Below are 20,721 nucleotides of genomic sequence, written 5' to 3'. Positions count from 1 at the left end.
TTAGTTTGTGACTTTATGCATGACTATTGACTAATTAGTACTGTACCATACCCCAAAAAAAAAAGAAAAAAAAGAAGGAAAAAAATAAATAAATTGTGAGAGGGTATTGTTGTACCATATAAAAAGTTCAAGTCTTTATGACCTTATGCATTTTCAAACATTAATTCTTAGACCAAATTATAGAGCTTTGACTACCTCACTAACTTTTTGATTGAAAAAAAAAAAAAAAAAAAAAAAGAGAGAGAGTGAAATTTTCATGTATGTATATTTTGACATTCATAATAAATAAAAAAATCCCTATTTACTTATTTTGAACACAATATTTTTAAAATTATGTCACTATTTCAAAAATATCATACACTAAAGTATGGTGCAGATGTTTAAGTGGTGTAGTTAATATATAATTAAGGGTAATATACGTACAAAATTAAAACTCAAAGTAGGAACAAGGAACACAATGATATTAACCATATCTCAAAGTAGAAATTGAAGTGCAATCAGATCTTTGTAGCTCCTCCTAATTATAAACCTTTCTTTTATATGTAAAATATATACAAGTATATTTAAAAAAAAAAAAAAAAAAAAGATTCGTTTTATAGTTAAAGGAAACAGAAAAAAATGAATAACAAGTACGTTACATACATGTACAAGAGGTATAAATGAGAAATTGTACTCCACAGCTCACAGCCTCACACCAACAACCGTACTCCAAGAAATCCGAGTTGATAGATAAGTATGAACCAATAGTCTTACCTTTAATAACATTCTTAAGTTAACGTAATATTTCTTGCATTCAAAAGGATTTCAAAGCTTTTAAAAGTTTGGTATTCATTAGTCAAGGGTTAAGCAACTCTTTTTCAGTTCTATCTATAGAATGTACTAAACTTTATGTTTGGTGAAAAAGTGTTTTTATTGAGTATATCATTGCCAACCCTCCTAAAAGGAAGGAAGAGAGAGAGAATGTTATACTAGGAAGTAGTAATTTTTAGGGAAAAAAGACCTAATAATTAACAACTTTATAATCAATATTTCATCATGATTTTAATTCATGTATATTGAGTATTGCACTAGATACATTATACTATGAAAAATAATAAAATATAACTTAAGACCTATTCTCTTTAACTTAACTTAATTTCAGTTCAGTTCCTAATTTCCTTCTCTCATAAACAATTCATTTCAGCTCTATTCAATTCAGTTCAGTTCAGCTTAGTTCAACTGTTTTAGTAAATCAAAAAGGCCCTTAAAAACTTCCCTCGAAAGAAAGGGTGACACTATATAGAGTTATAAAGAACGACGATGTATGTATGAAACAAGAATTATAAACCGAGAAGAGATATACTACATATAAATGAGTAGAAAGGAAAATACATTACTACTCCGTATTATATTATAGTTACATGTCACCTCCTTAACTAGCTAGAAATAAATTTTGCTCGACTTAATGATTTTTATAGTGCTCACGATGGTGAAGATAAATGTAGACAAAACCAATATCCAAGTAGTTGTGCAATTACTTTGCAACTTTTCAAAAATAAATATGGACTTCATTTTTTTTACGGGAAAAAAAATAAAATTGAAATACATTACGATAAGCAAAATACATAGAAGGTGTACGATATATCAAATCGAAGACCACAAATTTGAAGACTACCTTTTTCAAAAACACAACCATAATAATAGTAGTACAAGTTTTCTAGTAAGTACATGGCTTAAAATTTTCTCATAAATTTAATCAGGAATTACTTGATCTTAAAGCACACTAAAGAGTTGGTTTATTTTTCCCAGAGTTTTTCAAGTTCAATGAGTGCCTTGAAAGCTCAATCCATTCTCTTACAGAACTATAAATACTTCTCCAAGTTTAAGGCATTTCCATCACCAAGCATCCCTTCAACACATCTCTTCAATCCTCTTAATTAAGACGACGAAAATGGCTACTCAATCAACCAAAGTCCTCTTCTTTGTTCTCTTCTCCTTCGCAATTTGCCGCACTCATGCAGCACTCAACGCTCACTATTATGATCAAACATGTCCACAAGCCGAGTTTATTGTATCACAAACGATTCGCAATGCTTCTATATATGATCCCAAAGTCCCAGCTCGTATCCTCCGTATGTTCTTCCACGACTGTTTCATCAGGGTAAGCATCTTCTCTATTATTATGGTAAGTCTAGAAATAATGCAATCACACGTTAGTACAACTAATAATGTTGAATCATATTAGGGATGTGATGCATCAGTTTTACTCGATTCAACATCTGAGAACGAAGCAGAGAAGGACGGGCCTCCTAACATCTCAGTTAGAGCATTCTACGTAATTGACGATGCTAAGGCCAAGCTTGAGAAGGCATGTCCACACACAGTTTCTTGTGCTGATGTACTCGCCATGGCTGCTAGAGATGTTGTCGCTATGGTAACTTCTTTAGAGATTGTTTTCCGATATTGATTACATCTCATATCTCTAACATCAACTCTCTAGTTTACGCTTTTTTTTTTTTTTTTTTACCTCAGACTGGAGGACCAAGCTGGAACGTACTCAAAGGTAGAAAAGACGGAAGAGTATCAAAGGCTAATGATACTGCCAATCTCCCAGCTCCATTCTTAAACGCGACAGGACTGATTCAGGCCTTTGCTAGCAGAGGATTGAGTGTTAAGGATTTGGTTACTCTATCTGGTGGACACACTCTAGGCTTCTCACATTGTTCTTCCTTTGTAGCTCGCGTTCACAATTTCAGCACATTACACGCAACTGATCCTAGCATGAACACCGAATTTGCCAGCTTACTCAAGAACAAGTGCCCAAGTACAAACAACAACGGCGATGCAGGACAGTTCCTAGACTCAACTGCATCACAGTTTGATAATGACTACTTCAAACAAATCATTGCAGGAAAGGGTGTTTTCGGATCAGACCAAGCCATGTACAATGATCCAAGGACTAGACCGATCATTGAGGCATTCGCCAAAGACCAAAACATGTTCTTCAGAGAGTTTGCAGCCTCAATGATAAAGCTTGGAAATGTGGGGGTTAATGAAGTAGGAGAAGTGACACTGAACTGCCGAAAACCAAACTAAGTTCCGGAACCAGATCGTGTACATACAACACACATGGAAGAGACGAAAGCGATTCCAAGAGAATGTGTAAAGAGAAAAGAAGACATTTCTAATGTAATAATGTTTGAGTGAGAAAAAAAATAAGCCATAACTAATTTGTTCCTCATGTTCTTGAAAGATGATGTTATACTGTAAAGATTTTTTTATATGTTTGTATACTCAACAAAATGGAGTGTGAATTATTATTTTCTTACTTATAATTCTCTGAATTGGTACATACATTAACTATTTGTTGGGAAATATTTATTGATTTTATGTATGGCAGTGAAGAATCTTCAGCAACAGCAGGAACATGAATTTTTTAAAAGATTAAAAATTAAAATTCTCACAAAATCTCCAGAATCATTGGAGAATGGACAGGTCAACTTATTAAATCATAAAATAAATAACTCAAAATCCAGGATCATTGTTAATATTGACAGCTCTACTTCCAGAAATTTTTTCTTAATTATAAAATGATGTTACCATCAATAAAATAAGAAATAAAAAAAGAAAAACTTGGACATAAATCACATAATGTACATTTTGGTTTTCAAATTTAAAAAATTCTCAATTGTAAATTACAATATGCAATCAAGTATGAACCGATACTGCCATGCACGAGTAGTCTGCTTTTGAACACAAGATGCATGAATATTTTAAAGTATGCAAGTCTATGCAGTATGCACATCATATTTCACGTGCATGTGTTATGTGATACGCGCATAGTATTAAATGGGCAAGCCATGCCAAGGCTAGCCCCCAAGATGTAGCCACTATACTATACAACATGGTTCGAGTCTTGCCAAGCCTAGGCGTGCTTTTGGACTTGTGCCTAACCCGACCCATTGCCAACATTTACTATTTATACAAGAATTACAGTATAAGAAAATTTGTATAAAATAATGGGTGGGTATAACAAAGCGATGGATAAAGTAAGAGACATCAAGTAAGAAAATGGTGGATAAAATAAGAAACGATGAGTAAATAAGTAGAAATGTGTAATTTTTGTGGGTGAGAGTAAGTGATAAAAGATGTTTGCCTGAAATAGAATATGTTAAGATTATTATGAAACAGAGATAGTACTCCATAATAATTACGGGGGTAGTAAACAAACTATATTCCAACACATACACGAACCTTAATTTCTAGCGTCAATTGTACGGAGTAAGTTCTTAAAACAGAATTGTTACCGTAGACCACTGCGATACAAAATAGATTTCTTCAAATGAGGCTCTACCCCAACCTCTACAAAGTAAGGGTGATCAATACGTACAGTCAAATAAACAGCTCGAGTTATTGCTTTTTACAAGATCTGGTAGCATAACCAGACAATTTAGTGTATTCATCAAGAGTGTTTAACAGAACAACTACTTAAATGCATACGAGTAACCTAAAATCTTAGTGCATCCAACTGTTTTACAGAATACGGAGTAATTATTCAGTTTTTATACCACGCTTATCTGTCTGAAATTACTAGTCACATATATTACTTTTGGATCGAGAAATCCTAAAGCAAGTACGAGTAAATTTATTAATCATGATAGTGGTTAATGATTACTCCGTATATTCTAATCCATAGAATATGCAAATTTAACTAACTCGAAACAGAGGAGAATAAATGGTATGTTGACTGATCAATCATAGAGTTGGAATGACATTGCTTAACACATGCAGTACAAAAATACATGTACGTCTACTTTAAGGGTCACCAACCGTAGTCCTTTAACAGACCTGATTGATCAGTATGAACCAACACTTTGGGCTCATTTCTTAGAGTTTAAATCAAAGTTTTTAAAGTTTGGCTATTGATTAATCAAAACCAACAATATTAACACATAGAAGTATAGAACTCAAATTTAAGCTAAAACTAAAAAGTTAGCTCTAAAAAAACAAATATTTGGGATTAATATGTATAAACTCTAATAGAAATGCAATAATTACATGAATTAACAAATGAGGCATTGATTTAGTGATCAAAATCAAAGTATGACGGTAATATGTAAACCTCTCAATAGATATTTTAATTCATAGGAAAAAGCATAAAAGACCATGCAAATAAAAATAAAATAAAAATTAAAAGGAATATGTTAAACGTAGCATTGCTTTAAATTTTGTCTTAAATTCACAATTTTATACCAATTAGAGAAATATAAATATGTTAATGCATAAATGCTGTGATTAGAAAAACTTATAATATAAATTAGGACTTAGAATTTGAGTCAACAATCTAGAAAAGAAAAGGGTGTTAGTTTCGGCTGTTGGTACTATTCACAATCACGTTTCTGATTAGCTAAAAACTTGAAAATAACAGAGCTTAAAATCTTCTAAAATCACATAAAATTAAAAGGAATACTTGATCTTTAAAGTACAGTAAGAACAGGTGGTTTCAAAGGAATTTTGAGTCCAATGAGTGCCTTCAAAGCGCAGTCCTCTATTTTGTTCTAACACTGTGCTACATTAACTATAAATAGGGCTCTAAGTTTATGGTATTTCCATCACAACAAGCTTGCTTACAAGTATTAACACTTTAACTTGCCTCGAAAGTACGAAATGGCGGCTCAAGACACCAAAAACCTCTTCCTGTCAGCCTTATTACTTCTCTCCATTGCAGTTTTTAGCTGTCAGGCAGCACTCGATACTCACTATTACGATCAAACATGTCCACAGGCGGAGTATATTGTCGCACAGACAGTTCGTAATGCCTCCATATATGATCCCAAATCCCCTGCTCGCCTCCTTCGCATGTTCTTCCATGACTGCTTCATCAGGGTAAGAATCTTTCTTCCAATCCATGAAAGCATGCACCAAATAGGCTATATTTTTCTTTTCTTAATAATATCGAAACTTGGAAGTGGGTTAGAGGGAGCTTGGGCAATGCGAACAGTCTAGGTACAAAATCAATCAAACCAATCTAGGCTGATTTATATTCTATTATACATTAACTAAGATATTGAATTATGCTAGGGATGTGATGCGTCAATTTTATTGGACTCGACTCCTGGGAACAAAGCTGAGAAGGATGGTCCACCAAACATCTCAGTCCGATCATTCTATGTCATTGACGATGCAAAGACTAAGCTTGAGAAGGCATGTCCACACATAGTTTCATGTGCGGACGTAATAGCTATGGCTGCCAGAGATGTTGTCACTATGGTAAGTTATTGCTATAGACATCAGTATTTCACTCTATAATACATAGTTGCATACTCGATGAATCTTCATTGTCTAACTCTCGATTTCTATTTCTAAGACTGGAGGACCTTACTGGAGTGTACTCAAAGGAAGAAAAGATGGAAGAGTGTCAAAAGCCAGTGATACTACAAATCTTCCACCCCCATTTCTGAATGCGAATCAACTAATTCAGACCTTTGCTAAAAGAGGATTAGGCATTAAGGATCTGGTCGCTCTATCCGGTGCCCACACTCTTGGCTTCTCACACTGTTCTTCCTTTGTTGCTCGTGTCCATAATTTCAGCACAGTGCATGAAACTGATCCTAGCATGAACTCCGAATTTGCCAGCTTACTCAAGAACAAGTGTCCAAGATCAAACAACAACGGAGATGCAGGGCAGTTCCTAGATTCAACTGCATCACGATTTGATAATAACTACTACAAACAGATCATCGCCAGAAAGGGTGTTTTTAATACAGACCAAGTCATGTATGATGACCAGAGGACTCGCCCAATGATTGAGGCATTTGCCAAAGACCAAAACTTGTTCTTCAGAGAGTTTGCAGCCTCAATGATAAAGCTCGGAAATGTGGGGGTTAATGAAGAAGGAGAAGTGCGACTAAACTGCCGAAGAATAAATTGAGTGTTGATAAAGGATTCATGTGTATATCAAAGGGAGAAACTTTGAAGAGAGAAAAGAAGCCATTTCTTGTATTGTAGAGAGATGTAATAATGTGAGAGTTTTATGTTTGTGTACTCTATCATAATGCAAATTTACTATTTTCATATACTCGGGCAAAATTAATCAAGTTTATCTGGAAATATCTTAAAGGAAAAACTACAAAAAATAAACTTGAATGCACAATACACAAGAAGCAGGATCATTCAGCATCCATCAACTAAGCCATTTCCATAGAAAGAAAACCAATTAGCTTTACAAACTTACATATCCCAAGTTACACAGGCAGGCGGTCAAAAGCTCAAATACACCAATATCTCCTCTCTACCCCGGGTCATGAGTTGAAAACTAATCAAATGCATGAACCCATGCCCAATGCCAACAATACTTGCTGACTTGATATTGTGAATGAACTCATCTGCTCAAATTTATATAGTAGCACCTATTATACTGTTCTTAGACCTTTATCATAATGCACTATAATGACATGGCTTGTTAAACAGATTATGCCTCATTCTTACAGTGAAAAAGCAACATCTCTGGTCAAGAGTTGACTGGAATCCACTCCAATATTGCAGGGAAAGACTAAGCTCATTCAACCCCCTTCTCTAAAACAAGAGGCTTTTAACGGTATAAGGGCAATTGTTATTGGCTTAAAATACTTTGTAATAGGATTGATAACATCCAATTCTGCCTTCCCATACATTCTGAACTTAGACCTTTATGATAATATACCTTAAATTTCATCTACACCTTTTTGAGACATATCTATAATAGCAGTTCATCAATACAACCATATCAGCAAACCACCCAGCCAGAATACGGCAGCAAGCATGACCTACAGCTCTACTTCCTCTTCCTCTTCTTTCCTTTCAGTTTGTAATAATACCTTCTAGGACTAATTGTCATGATGAATCAACCCTTTCAAAAATTTCAACATTTTTGTTCTCTCTTCAACATCGAATTTCATATGGGTTACCTTGAGACATCACACTCTAGTAATCTACTATTTAAATCACAAATATGTTGGGAAAAATTACTTCTCACAAATCAGAAAATCCCAAATTGGTACATGTTTTTCTAATGCTATTGCTTGTTTCTAAGAAGCTAAATTTCTAACGATCAGAGAGCTTAAAGATGATAAGTTTTATCACGACAGGAGGAAATGCAACAAAGCCTCATATATTGGGAAAGCTGTAAGGACTGAATTAAATTTTGGTTTCCAAGTTAGTAAGTACAAGAGGAAAAGGTATAACAAGAAAATCATTTGGATCTTCCAATACAGGATGCTTTGAGCTCAGAACAGTATGGATGCTACTTCAACTAGGAATACCCTTATCTGAATTATACCTCAAATAAACACAGAGATCTTCTGTCAAAAAAGAAAAAGGTAAAAAAAACCACTCACAGACAGAGATCTTTTTCCATATAATATTGAGCATTGATGTCAACCAAAATTCACAATTAATAACTTAGGATTAAAAAAATTTACAACATCATTATATACGTTGCAGATCATATTTAAGAATGAAATGCAGAAGGTAATAGCTGGCCTTCACATTATGTGATGGTAAAATAGCGATGATAAATGCAGAAGGCAATAAATGGCTCTGGCATTGTGTTATAGTAAAAATAATGATGATACTTAGCTCGATCAAGCAAAAACTACATCTGAACGAAAAACATACTTGACCCCTTTGGTTACATTCCGAGCTTCATGCAACATACACTTGTCACCATGGATATGAACGAGTGCCATCCCCGCTGCAGGAGCCACCTGCATATGCAGCCTTTTAGTTAGCCATATATACTCTCAAAGATTCACAGCAATAAGATTACTTCTCTTTGAGAAAAATAACACAAAGAAGTCAGAAAAAGTGGAAAAAGAGCACACCTCAGCCACCACTTTGCTTCTTGAACCATAAAATACTGTTTCACCTCCAACTAAGGGATCTGTGTTACCTAGGCTCTTGACATCACTTTTGCTTTTGGATTGAGAACTGCCACTAAGATATATTAATAGTGTATAGTGTGTGTGCTTTCCATCACCAAGATCAACACTTTCATCAATATGACGCCCGAAACGCTGACCAACCTTGTATCTGCGAAACCAAGAGACCAATTTCAATTTCAGAATCACCTTCACTTAATGAATGAATAAATCCCAAGAGCTTATTACATAAGTTCCTAAATCATATATAGCTAGAGTCAGTGACAAAACATAAACCACACTGCCACCATCCCCAGAAAAAAACAAAGGCAAGGAAAGCAGGAGAAACTAAAAAATCCATGGGCAAGGGCTCTCGGATAGCTCATCAATACTCCGTATGACTTAATGTAGCAAAACTACAAAAGACATCCCCCAAAGGCAGTAACAACTTCTCATTCATGGGGTAAATAAATATTAAACAAACAAGTCATTAATGTCATAATTCAACAGTGATAAATTTGCAAGTTAAGAATTAAGATATAATAGAGGAAAACATTTTGCAATCATCAAGCGGACCTATCTCATACAAGAAATTATCTTAAGGCCAGGTCTCATCAATTAGAAAATAACCACCCATGCCCTAGAAAGTATGATAGAAGGTGAGTATTAGTGGAATGAGGAAAAGCAGGGATGGAGAGTTTATGGACAAGGGATCTCAGACTAATCATCAATAAAATTCGAAGTGGCAGAATTACAAAGGACATTTTCCAGAGGCAAAATCAGTTTTTTGTTCATAGGGTCAATAAATTGAAATAGAGAAACCTTTATTGTGACAATTTCACGATAATAGAGCTGCAAGTTGATTATAAGTTACAGCTCGACTAATCAGATAAAAACCTGAATTAATACTAGTAGAGTGGAAAGCAATACATGATCATAACATGGACCTATCACATAGATCAATGAATCTCAGAGCCAAGTCTCAGTGATTAGGAAAAGTTTACACATGCCCTGAAAAGAATGGTAATAGATGAATGACGCCATGGATACAAATCATACAATAATTACAAACCAAATAGCAAGAAAACCTGTAGAATCTGATGTTTGGATTAAGCCCGACAGCAGCTTTCCCGTGTATTTTGATATCTCTAAACAATTTGTTAAGACCTGACTCCCAAATTATGCCAGCAAGTTGAGGATCATTCACAGAGACCCGGTCATTGTCTCTATAAGCTTCACCTTTAGCTGGCCCAAGACTCCCTTGGTGCACAAAACCAAGTGACTCTGCAGCTTTGACAAATGCCTCAGATTCAAAAGGCGTCAAAAAATTAGGTACCTGAACATCTTAAATGAGATTTCAGATATTAGACATATCACCCTTCTAAAAGTTTTAATTCTTCTAACATGTGCAATTCCAAATTACCAGGTAATACCAATAAGGCAATAAAGACATCATCTATACATATAGCAAATTCAATTATCACGGCAACGTACATACATAAATCATGACTTCATGAACAACGACATCCATAATTGTACTGTAATAGGCATCATTATATTTCAATTACCTCAAAAAAAAAAAAAAATGGAAACACAATTCATTTTTAGTACTTTATAGACATCTTTATAGGTGCCTATAGTTTCAAATCATCTTATATGACCCTAGGAGTCACCCCACGCATTCAGTTCATTTTTTGAAAAAATGTCAAAAATTGACCTAAAATCGTGTATTATAACCTTCAATTTTGGACAATTTTGCACTTTTTTGGACCTGGAAAAAAAATTGCCGAGATGCTTCCCATGGACCCTAATACACCCCAGGAGTCCATTTGGGTGGGTGAAACCATCTAATATGCCTTTCAACTGTCAATTTACCCGTTTACAACTTGCACCGATTTCATATACTCAAGGCTACCACGGACATTTATGACAACATATAATGATCAGATATGGTTCCAAATGATATTATATAACCCCGGGATGTATCCCTTGAATCTCGAGATTTTTCAACACCGGGTCCCGAAACCTTCGAAATTGCTCAAAAGCGTGAATTATAGCCTTTGATTTTGAACAATTTTTGACTTTTTTTAACCCGAAAAAAAAAATTGCCAAGATGCTTCCTGTAGACCTCAATACTCTTAGGGAGTCAAATTGGGTGGGTGGAATCATCCAATTTGTCTTTAAGCATCCAATATACCCATTTTCGTAAAACCCTCTTTTATTGGCTATAAGCTTTCACGAGACCTTAGTGTAGCCGACTAATGGTTGTATATGGGTCTAAACTAAGTGCCGTGATTTTTTTTCACTGGGTCCCAAGACCTCCTAAATTGCTCCGATTTCATGTATTATAGCCTTCAAATTTGGCTTCCGTACATCATTTTTTCAACAGCCACCCAAAGGGCCTTCAAAGTGCCCGAATCAGCTTGTATGCCTTGTCCTTGAGTACATCTCTTAAGGCAAAGAAAAAGTACTCTAAAATGACAAAAAAAATTCTTTGTATGCCTTGTCCTTGGATGCACATGTCTTGTGCACATGCCACACGCCCCCTTGCAACATCCAACATCCCAACACTTAGGCTTTGTGACTTGTCCCAATCTCATACTAAACATTTTAGCACCTATTATAATACAATAATGGATGTCTTTGTTCATTCCTTATGAAGAACACATTCCTTCATCCTTCAAAGATATTACTATGAAGAACCTACCCTAGTTCCATCCCATCCTCACAAAAGCCGTGTTTTACCTCTTTCTGAATGTTGAGCGGTCTATGAGCATCTTAAAACAGAAAATTTTATGATTGAATCACTAATTTGATTAATAAAACATACAAGGTATGACTTAATCCCAAAAAGACTACTACTTTCACCTCCAACATAATTCCCTGAATCCCTGATCATCCCCTGAACTACAAAAACAATTAACATGTAAAATCAACTTCACAGTCTTTTTGTTTTAATCCATCAAATGGGAATTCGCCAAATTTGAAAAGGCAAATTTCCCCAAATATTTATTAACACACTAAATTTAGCACAACCCCAGAAAAATGCAACCTAGAAATACAAGTAATTTGCACCCAAATACAATAAATCCCAATATCAATTATGCATTAAAAATAACACCAATTTTAACATATAATACGAAGTATATTTTATATATTCAGCAAAAATTTAACAAGCACTAAATAAATTGCAAAGAAAGAGAGGAAGCAAGATAATTACAGTGATAAGATCGTTTCCTTTGAGAAAATTGATTTGGAGCTTGTGCTTAGGTTTGATAACTGGGAATTCCACCTTTTGATCTCCCATTTTCCAGATTTCTTCTACTTGCACTTTGCTTTCCTCAACTCTCTTCCTCTTTTTCTCTCTCTCCTCTAGTTTTCTATGTCGAATCAGCTCTTCCATGATTTGGACCTTCGCAAAAATCTGGACCAACTCGTATTTTGACCGAATCCGAACATTTGCAAAGAATGTGTTAGGGATATTGGTTTGGGCCTCTCTAATATTATGATTTCGTCCTTTGGTCCAAAAGTTTCTTATATTAACAGGTGGGCATGGACCGTGCCGTGTAGCCTGTAGGTACATCTGTCATGTCAACGCACTTCGTACTCGTACTCTAATGCCGAGTGTTTAGATTAGGAAGAAATAGTTGTGCTATGGTGATGTTGTATTAGTTTATCATAAATGAATAGAGATCACGTTTAGCTTGACTTACTACCTCCGTTTCCTATTATGTGCAACAAAGGAATATTTTATGTCTCACAAATAATACCCCTTTGTTGCACATAATAAGAAGCGGAGGTAGTATATTCGCTGCCGTGTTAGTAAACCCCTTTTAAAAAATATTATTGATAGATTGGTAAAAAAAGTGTGCAAACACGCTCGTCGTGCTCGTGCTGCTATCATCGTGCCTCTCGTCTCGTGTCGTGTCGGACTTATGATAGGCTTAAAGTTTGTGCCATGTTGGGCCTTTCTCGTTCTTGCTCAACCCATGTCCATCTCAAATTCTCAAGTGATATTCTTCCTCATGCAATGTGTTGGGGTCTTTTTTTTTCTTCAATAGATAAAATAAATGTATAGGGTTGCATTTAAAACTTAAAAGCACTTCTAAAAAATGTTACTGAATTTCCATTAAAACTAATGATTAGTTATTCTTAATCTATCATTCCTTAAACTTCTTACATGTAGACCTTAGGGTCACATTAATCATTTTCCTTAATCATAAAATAATATAATATTCATAAATAAATTAGATTTAGAAAACATGAATGTTTAATATTACGAACTAGTTATTGACCCGGGCGATGCCCTGAATCATCATAAAGTATAAGTTTGATTAAATTAATTTAGAAGAGTTAATATTGAACAATATTAATAAGTAATAACTAAATGAAAATGTAATAAGAGGTCAATATGAAGAGTTTTTCAATTAAATTAAACACAATTATTTATTATTAAAGTTATACCGATGAAGAGTTTTTGTTAAAAGACTAAACATTAATACAATTCAATATGGTGAAAGAGGAAAGATGACACATAGGATGACATGCAGTGCACATGTGGCATAAGGATGACACATGTTGTTAGTATGTTGCTCCCATGAGTTTTAATAATACTAGATGAAGCCCGTGCGATGCACGGTTTGTTAGTATTTTTTTAAAAAAATATTTTTCATATTTATGTGATTTTTGTTACTACGTATTATATTAGCTTTAAAATATTAGATAAAATTTCTAATCTTAAAAGATAATATTTTGTATTTAATTAATTTAAACTTTAAAATTTCATTCGTCAATTTTGCTAACGTGGCATTTGAATTATTTAATTGTAAAATAAATTAATAATCTCTTATTTAATTGGCTACAACTTAAATTCATAATCCTACATGGCACGCTAAGAAAAATAAATCGTACGTGGCTCTCTAAAAACTCGGGGAAAAACTCCCCTTTATATATATATATATATATATATATATATATATATATATATATATATATATATATATATATATATATATATATATATATATATATATATTAGATTATAGATTTATTAGTAATACAAATTTGCTATTAAATTAACTACAATAAATAATATTACACTGGGCTACGGCTTGTCTTCATATATATTTTTAAATTAACATAAAACTTTAAACTTCTATTGTAAACATTTGAATTATATATATTAATTATAGGTAAATTATTTCCAATCAAAAGATAAATTGCAACAATACTCTTAACAGTATATCAGTACAAGTTGAAGTAACATTGTAACAATAATATTGTCACGTTTCAAATGACACGTTATATTCTATAGACAGTTTAACAGTATTTATAGCAACAAATTTTAGAATGAAATGAAAATAATAAATGGAACATGCATGATATTCAGAATGAAAATAATTGCGACAACTGACTAACATTATTCACTTATTCAGTTCTTTTTTTTTTTTAATTACTTAGCTTTCTTCACCTCAATAATGACCATATAGTCGACCCATACATGATAATGATAATAATAATTTTGACGAATGATAATAATAATAATAATTTTGTTTCTTATTTTTCTGTAGCCTATGTTTCAAACACACGCTCCTAACTCTTGTCATCTTCCCCACATTATTCTATTATTTGTAATGATCATCCTTAACTATAATATTATTATGTATGATCCATTACTCAGTTTTTAGTTTATATAAAAGCTAAAATATATAAACTAGCTTAATTGATTAAAATAAATATTAAAAATACATTTGATAGCTAGTGTAACTTGAAACCGATCAATGATCAAATTCCACATGCATGAAGGACAAAATGTCAATTAGATTAAGATATTAATTACATACACTCTATGTTTCTTCAAGTATTATAACTCTCTTTGTCACAAAAAAATAAAATAAAGTATTACAACTCTCTTAATCGTTTTTTTTTTAAAGTGTCACATTTTCATTTTTGGAAATTTATTCCATCTTTTACACTATGTATCATGTATTTCTTCTCTATCATCATTATCTGTCTTTGTACGTAACTCTCTAAACATTAAAAAAAAAAAAATAGAAAAAGAGAGTATATATTCTTTTATTCTTTTATTTTTTATTCCCTTATATTAATACTTTTCTTTCACATAATTTGGTTTTCAATAAATTATTTTACTTAATATTAACTAAGGCAGCTAACACGCGTGATACGTGCGCTATATTCAAAATTTCTTTTGATTTGACTTTACACAACAAATTAAATTGTAAGAGCTGAGTATATCAATTAATTGTTGTACTCCTTATCAAATTGAAAAAAATCAGTTATCAAATTACATCTACATACATTATTGCATATTTGCATTTATGGAACCTGACTTATATCTTCACCATTTAATTTTTTAATTATTCTTTAGTCAAAATGAGACATTATCCTTGTAACATTATGGTATTCTTTTCAATAATTTATGCTTCCTATAACTTCAAAATTTGAAACAGTTCCATCTTTCATTCTCTCTCTCTAGCTGGGGTTTGTCAGTGTTGAAGGGGCCTTGATTTTAGTGACGATGGTCAGGAATATCATACATGTTGAGAGGAATCTTCAATGTTTTGAGCGTTAATATTATAACTTTAGAATCTAATAATCTGATGTCATGTTAAAAATCTAGCCGTTGCACCAAAAATAACTTAACAACTGTTATAATAATAACCAACTAAATCAATGAGTGAATAAAAAGTGTTATTGTACGTGAATATGTATGTAATAAAGTTTAACATTTTCAGTTCTTTTGGTGTTGGTTTGTCGTCCTCTTTTGGTGAAGAAAGAAATCTTCTGTAAAGTTTGTAATTTTACTGTTTGGAATCTGTTTTTTTTTTTTTTTTTTTTTTTTTTTTTTTTTTTTTTTGCTGCTTTATTTTTCTTCTTTTCACTTTTGATCCACTTTTTTGTTTCTAATGCATGGCCTTTGCTCGTCGATAATTAGTAAAGGTGCATGTTTACATGAAAAAAAGGACATAAAAATTGCGGTTTTTGAGTTAAGAGTATTGGTAATGGTAATAGAAAATTAGAAAGAGTCCTCAATCGTTTTTTATTAATTGTATTATAATCAAGCAAGTAATATGCATGGCAATAGCGCAATGAACTTAACTCGAGTTTGATTATTGAATTAGAATTTTACGTATATGTCATTTTTTATTAATTGTCTAACTTGTTAGACAAATTGACTTTTTGTGTCAAAAAATAAGCTATGGAGTAGTAAATATCGAGAAAACTAATGCGAAGTACTTGGAACACTATTTGATGATCCAATAAGGTAGTAAAACAAATTAAGACTTGATCAGCTCAAGAATTTAGTGTAAGAGTCTTACCAAGTGAGTCAAGTTCTTACTTGCTATATGACTTAAGCATGTAGTTTTTTCAACCACAAATATCATGTTGTATGAATTTGAAAGATCAGACATGTGCCACACCTTAGGCACATCATGCACCCAGGCGCACATACAAAGCATTATCACCATGTCATATACGTATGTAGTAACCAACATGATTAGATATGTACAAGTACTTTGTAGTGATCGTGATCCTATCTTTAAATTAATTCATTAATTATAAGCTAGTGACTCCGTACTTATACTATTAGCTACGACAATAAATGTATATGAATGCTATTTGAATTAGGTCGCAAATGTGCCATAGTGATCCGAACTTAAATCTTTTGAAAGAAACAACGTATGTAATTTGGAATTGAAGGTATTATTGCTTTACCTTTCTGAATTCCTTTCTAGAGACTACAGTATTATTTATTCCTTGCATTATTTGGGTCCAAATGAAGTTGTGCAGCAAAATAGCAAATATATATACTACCAAGTATAAATAGTTCACATGCCAATATGCCATCCATGGCCTACAAGAGTACCTTTGGTGTAACTTTTTAACATGCAATGGTTAGTACGGAAGAACCACATAGTATAAGATATACTTCGTATGTACTCATAAAGTCCTAGTTTATAGAAAGGTGTAATCAATTACAATACTATTAAATTACAATACTATTATAATATACATAGGTATAAACTGATTTTAGAAGGGAGGGAAATAAAAAGATTTTAGAAGATCAATAAAATTGAGTAATAATGGAATTTAATCCCTATAGTGGTAGTTAGTAAGTAATGGTAAATCAACTTTAACAAAATTTGACTAGAGCTTAAGAAACAAATGTTGTTCACTACAGTCTACCGAGTATCTCTTTGAATAATAATTTTTACTCGCATATGTTAGTGAAACAGGTCATACACAAAATTATGCCGTAGAAAATTTAGAAGGTATCAAAAAATCAGTGAAAAATCTTGAACACTATAATTAGTACGTGTTATACAAAACAATAACTGTAGCGGATCATGTATATGTTGTCATTCCAACTCTTTACAATTTTTGTTTATGAATCTAAATTTTATAATAACTATCATTTTATGTGTATGATATGGTATTTACGTTCATTTTCAAGCCTGCAATATACCATGTAGTGTCATAAGTGAAAGGGATAGTAAAGTTTGTAACTTGGGGGAAAAAAATGGAATATTTAAGTTGAGGACCATTATATAAAGATGAATTGGACCCATCAACAAACAATTTAGACAGTTTACGTTGTTTAGTAGCGGCTAGCGGGCCATATGCATAGAACTATAAACATGTATATTTCTTCAAAATAAATAAATATGCAGCAAATTATTACTTGTAAGTAAATAAACCTGCATGAATATTATGTGTGCTAGTAGTAGTACTAATACGACGTAACAAATTCCACAGACTAGCAACTAAAAAGTACAGTACCAAATCACCAACAGAGTTTTATAGGTGTTTATGCTATACTCATAAGTGGAGTTAGTTGTTTTTGAGCCCTTGCTTACTTTGATGTTTATCATCAATGTATGTGCTTATGTAGGAATGTGTGCGTATGCCGATTGTTTTTAATTAAACGTGTTAAAATACGTCTTAAATCAGTTAAACCCCATCAAACGACCATTCTTGGATTGGGGTTCAGGGGTAACGCCTCTAAGCATACAATCTTCGTTATATATAGGGCTACAGTCAAGATCAATAAAACTCTATCTTACATGTTTGTGGGTGTAATTTATACATTGTTAGCAAATCACGTAAATATGTGTTTTTTTATGTCTATTTTTATTCTCGCATTTTTCTCAATAAATTGAAAATAAGAAACTAATTTAATCCATTCTTAAAGGATACCAAAAGATAAATTAGGTCCTAACTACTTCAACTCGCTACCTTACTCATAAAATAAACCTTTAATATTAAGTATTAATAGTCATGAAAGGTCAGTGTGATTTTATTCTTTTCCTATCATTCAAATTGAATTACAAAAAAATTATACTTGTATAATATATATAGATAAGATTCAATCACAAGAGCTTAAAACTATATTAAATTATTAATATATACGGGTATATTAATATAGACGAAATTCAATCACAGGAGCTTTAACATTTTTGGGAGGGGAACAAAGAAGGGCACAATGAAGCTAGAGGGGGAGAGACAGGAAGTTTGGTTGCACAAACACAAAGATGACACCTAGCAAGCAAAAATCAGTTATCATATGCAAATTTACACTCTGCTCGATCAGCTGCTACACCTGAAATAATCTTATATGGCCTTCCCCTTTTCCCAAGAGGAATACCTTCAATTTTATCTTGCGTCACCCATGATTTTTATCAACAACAACAAACAACAACTAACGGATATAATTTTTGATTTTACCAATACAATTTCTATACTATTATATGGTACTATTAATATGCAAAATCTTACCTAGATCATGATTATATTTATTTAATCTATAAGACTTTTTTAAAAAAATTAAGGGATAATTAGTACTTGATAGGATGTCACATGAGCGTAATGGTTGAATTAATTTTTGCAGATCCCTAATAAACATATCCACACCACACCACCACCTTGTGTTTTAAATCTTTTAATGATTTATTTATTTTATTATTACTCTAGAAAAATTTGGAGGGATTTTTATCTTATTGTTGAAAGAGCTCAAATTTTGAACTAAAGTTGTGTATTTTAATGGGGTATGTTGAATGTATAGTACAATTTATAAATTTCCCAAAATATTTCTACTATAGGGTTTTTGATCTTGACTTAACATAACAAAAAAGGGAGCAAAAATACACAAACAATATGAGGGTGATATATGTTGATATTCTTATATCACCTTTTTCTTTTTGGGGATGAAAACAAATGAAACGAGTGTAAAGATTAGTTATATTGAGTTGGACAATTAATTGTGGTTCAATCAATTTTTTCTTTAATCGAAGGGACTTAGAAACATTTCTTTTCACTTAGAGATTGTAAAACGACTACACAGGTTTAATATAGTTCAATTATTTTATAAGAGATATTTTATTATTCATATGTAATTCTGTCTTATTGATAGGAAAATACTTTATTTTCCCTTGATGTGGTTGTGTTAGGAATAGTCTTTTCAATCAACTAGTCTCAAACAAGCTAGTACTATTAGAAATATATAAAATCATTGACTGGACCTCAATAAATTTAAATTTGCGATCGAATGGTCTCATGAAGTGTGGTGGTAAAGCACCCACATGCAAAGGACATTTCAATGATTGAATAATTATGCAAATGCAAGTCATGCAACTTACTTAACGAGTTAAACTACTAGAGAGTAGAGACCTATAATCCCAAGACTTCTAATCAAATCTCTCATCTTCTTTAATTAACTTTTTACATGCTTGTACCTCTCTCAACACCAAAATTAAATCTAACCAACAATTCAAGTATTAAATCTTTTACTAGAAATATGAATTAGGTTGTGGGAAAAGGTAGAAAGTTGGTAATTATTCTCTAATTTTAGAAGTATGAAAGCAAAGAAATACTCCGTGCTCCGTATTAATTTTCTCCTACATATGCGCAAGGTTTTGACCAAAAACAAATTTTGAAAACTAGGAACGTACTGATTGCTCATTTATTATACTTCGTGTAACAAAATGTGAAAAATTCTATCAACTATATCTTAATTAGCTAAATAAGAAATAAGAAAATGGTGAAAACTACGACTAGAAAAGTTATATGAAAAGACACCACTAGATCGATTGAAAGCCAAATAGGAGTATTAGCCAACTACAACTATGGATGGTTCTCTTGTAATTGCTCCGTACAACATAATCAATGGTGCATTTGGTTTCAAAACTTGTTGACAAGATGTGACAAGTTTTCTGTAGCAAAATACTTAAACATAGTTCTGTTCTTCTATTTAATCCAAAAAAAAAAAAAAGCTTAGAAAGATTAATTTAGCAACCAAACCTAGTCCATAGACAAATCAATTTGATAGTGACATGGAAACAATTTTGTCAAAGTAGGCATAAATAGACAAATATAGAGAAATCAATTAGATTAAATTCATTCAAATAATATTTATGACAAGCTAGCCATAAATCCAAAAAAAAGTCTAGATTAAATTCATGTACAATAGCTATAATAATAGCTAGAAATTATATTTCATAGTTTAAGTCATAGCTAGAAAATATATATAGTGTGGTCCATGTAACACCAATTAAACAATCTTAATTACTAACATACCAAATCCAATTAAATATATTAGTCCCCCCAAACTTTTTGAATGTAAAACCTCATGGACTGTCAGTAGTCTAAGCTAAGCTAAGCTATAATAGATCATATAATAAAATTAATAACAATAACAATTTAATTTCTAATAATAATAATAATAATAATTTCAATATTTATAAATTCAAATTCCCAATGAAAGAAAGTAAGGTTGGTCTTTTTCCCGGTCTTTGCTGCTGTAAGCACTTGGGAGTGAGTGCTCTCA

The 20,721-nt window shown here is 32.3% G+C and overlaps 2 protein-coding genes and 1 pseudogene across 3 annotated transcripts; 2 read left to right on the top strand and 1 right to left on the bottom strand.

Moving 5' to 3' along the window:
• The first annotated feature begins 1,915 nt into the window (after positions 1-1,915).
• Positions 1,916-3,369, top strand: LOC145630024 (peroxidase 66-like). Its single transcript, XM_081682263.1, has 3 exons — positions 1,916-2,140; positions 2,225-2,413; positions 2,512-3,369. The coding sequence occupies exons 1-3, from the start codon at positions 1,931-1,933 to the stop codon at positions 3,073-3,075; spliced, it is 963 nt and encodes a 320-aa protein (XP_081538389.1). The 5' UTR covers positions 1,916-1,930; the 3' UTR covers positions 3,076-3,369.
• Positions 3,370-5,579: 2,210 nt separating this feature from the next.
• LOC145630023 (peroxidase 66-like) lies at positions 5,580-7,055 on the top strand (annotated as a pseudogene). Its single transcript, XR_014111998.1, has 3 exons — positions 5,580-5,865; positions 6,061-6,249; positions 6,347-7,055. The product of XR_014111998.1 is annotated as a peroxidase 66-like (transcript).
• Positions 7,056-8,350: 1,295 nt separating this feature from the next.
• On the bottom strand, positions 8,351-12,294 carry LOC145630022 (uncharacterized). Its single transcript, XM_081682262.1, has 4 exons — positions 12,097-12,294; positions 9,965-10,212; positions 8,841-9,048; positions 8,351-8,723 (listed from the first exon to the last, which is right to left on the bottom strand). Exons 1-4 carry the CDS (start codon positions 12,277-12,279, stop codon positions 8,601-8,603), a joined length of 762 nt encoding a protein of 253 aa, XP_081538388.1. The 5' UTR covers positions 12,280-12,294; the 3' UTR covers positions 8,351-8,600.
• Positions 12,295-20,721: the final 8,427 nt, after the last annotated feature.

Source organism: Chenopodium album, chromosome 5, assembly GCF_948465745.1.
Source record: "Chenopodium album chromosome 5, dcCheAlbu1.1, whole genome shotgun sequence".
Lineage (NCBI taxonomy): Eukaryota > Viridiplantae > Streptophyta > Magnoliopsida > Caryophyllales > Amaranthaceae > Chenopodium > Chenopodium album.
Note: the sequence above shows the minus strand (reverse complement) of the source record. Positions and strands in the feature narration are given on the sequence as shown.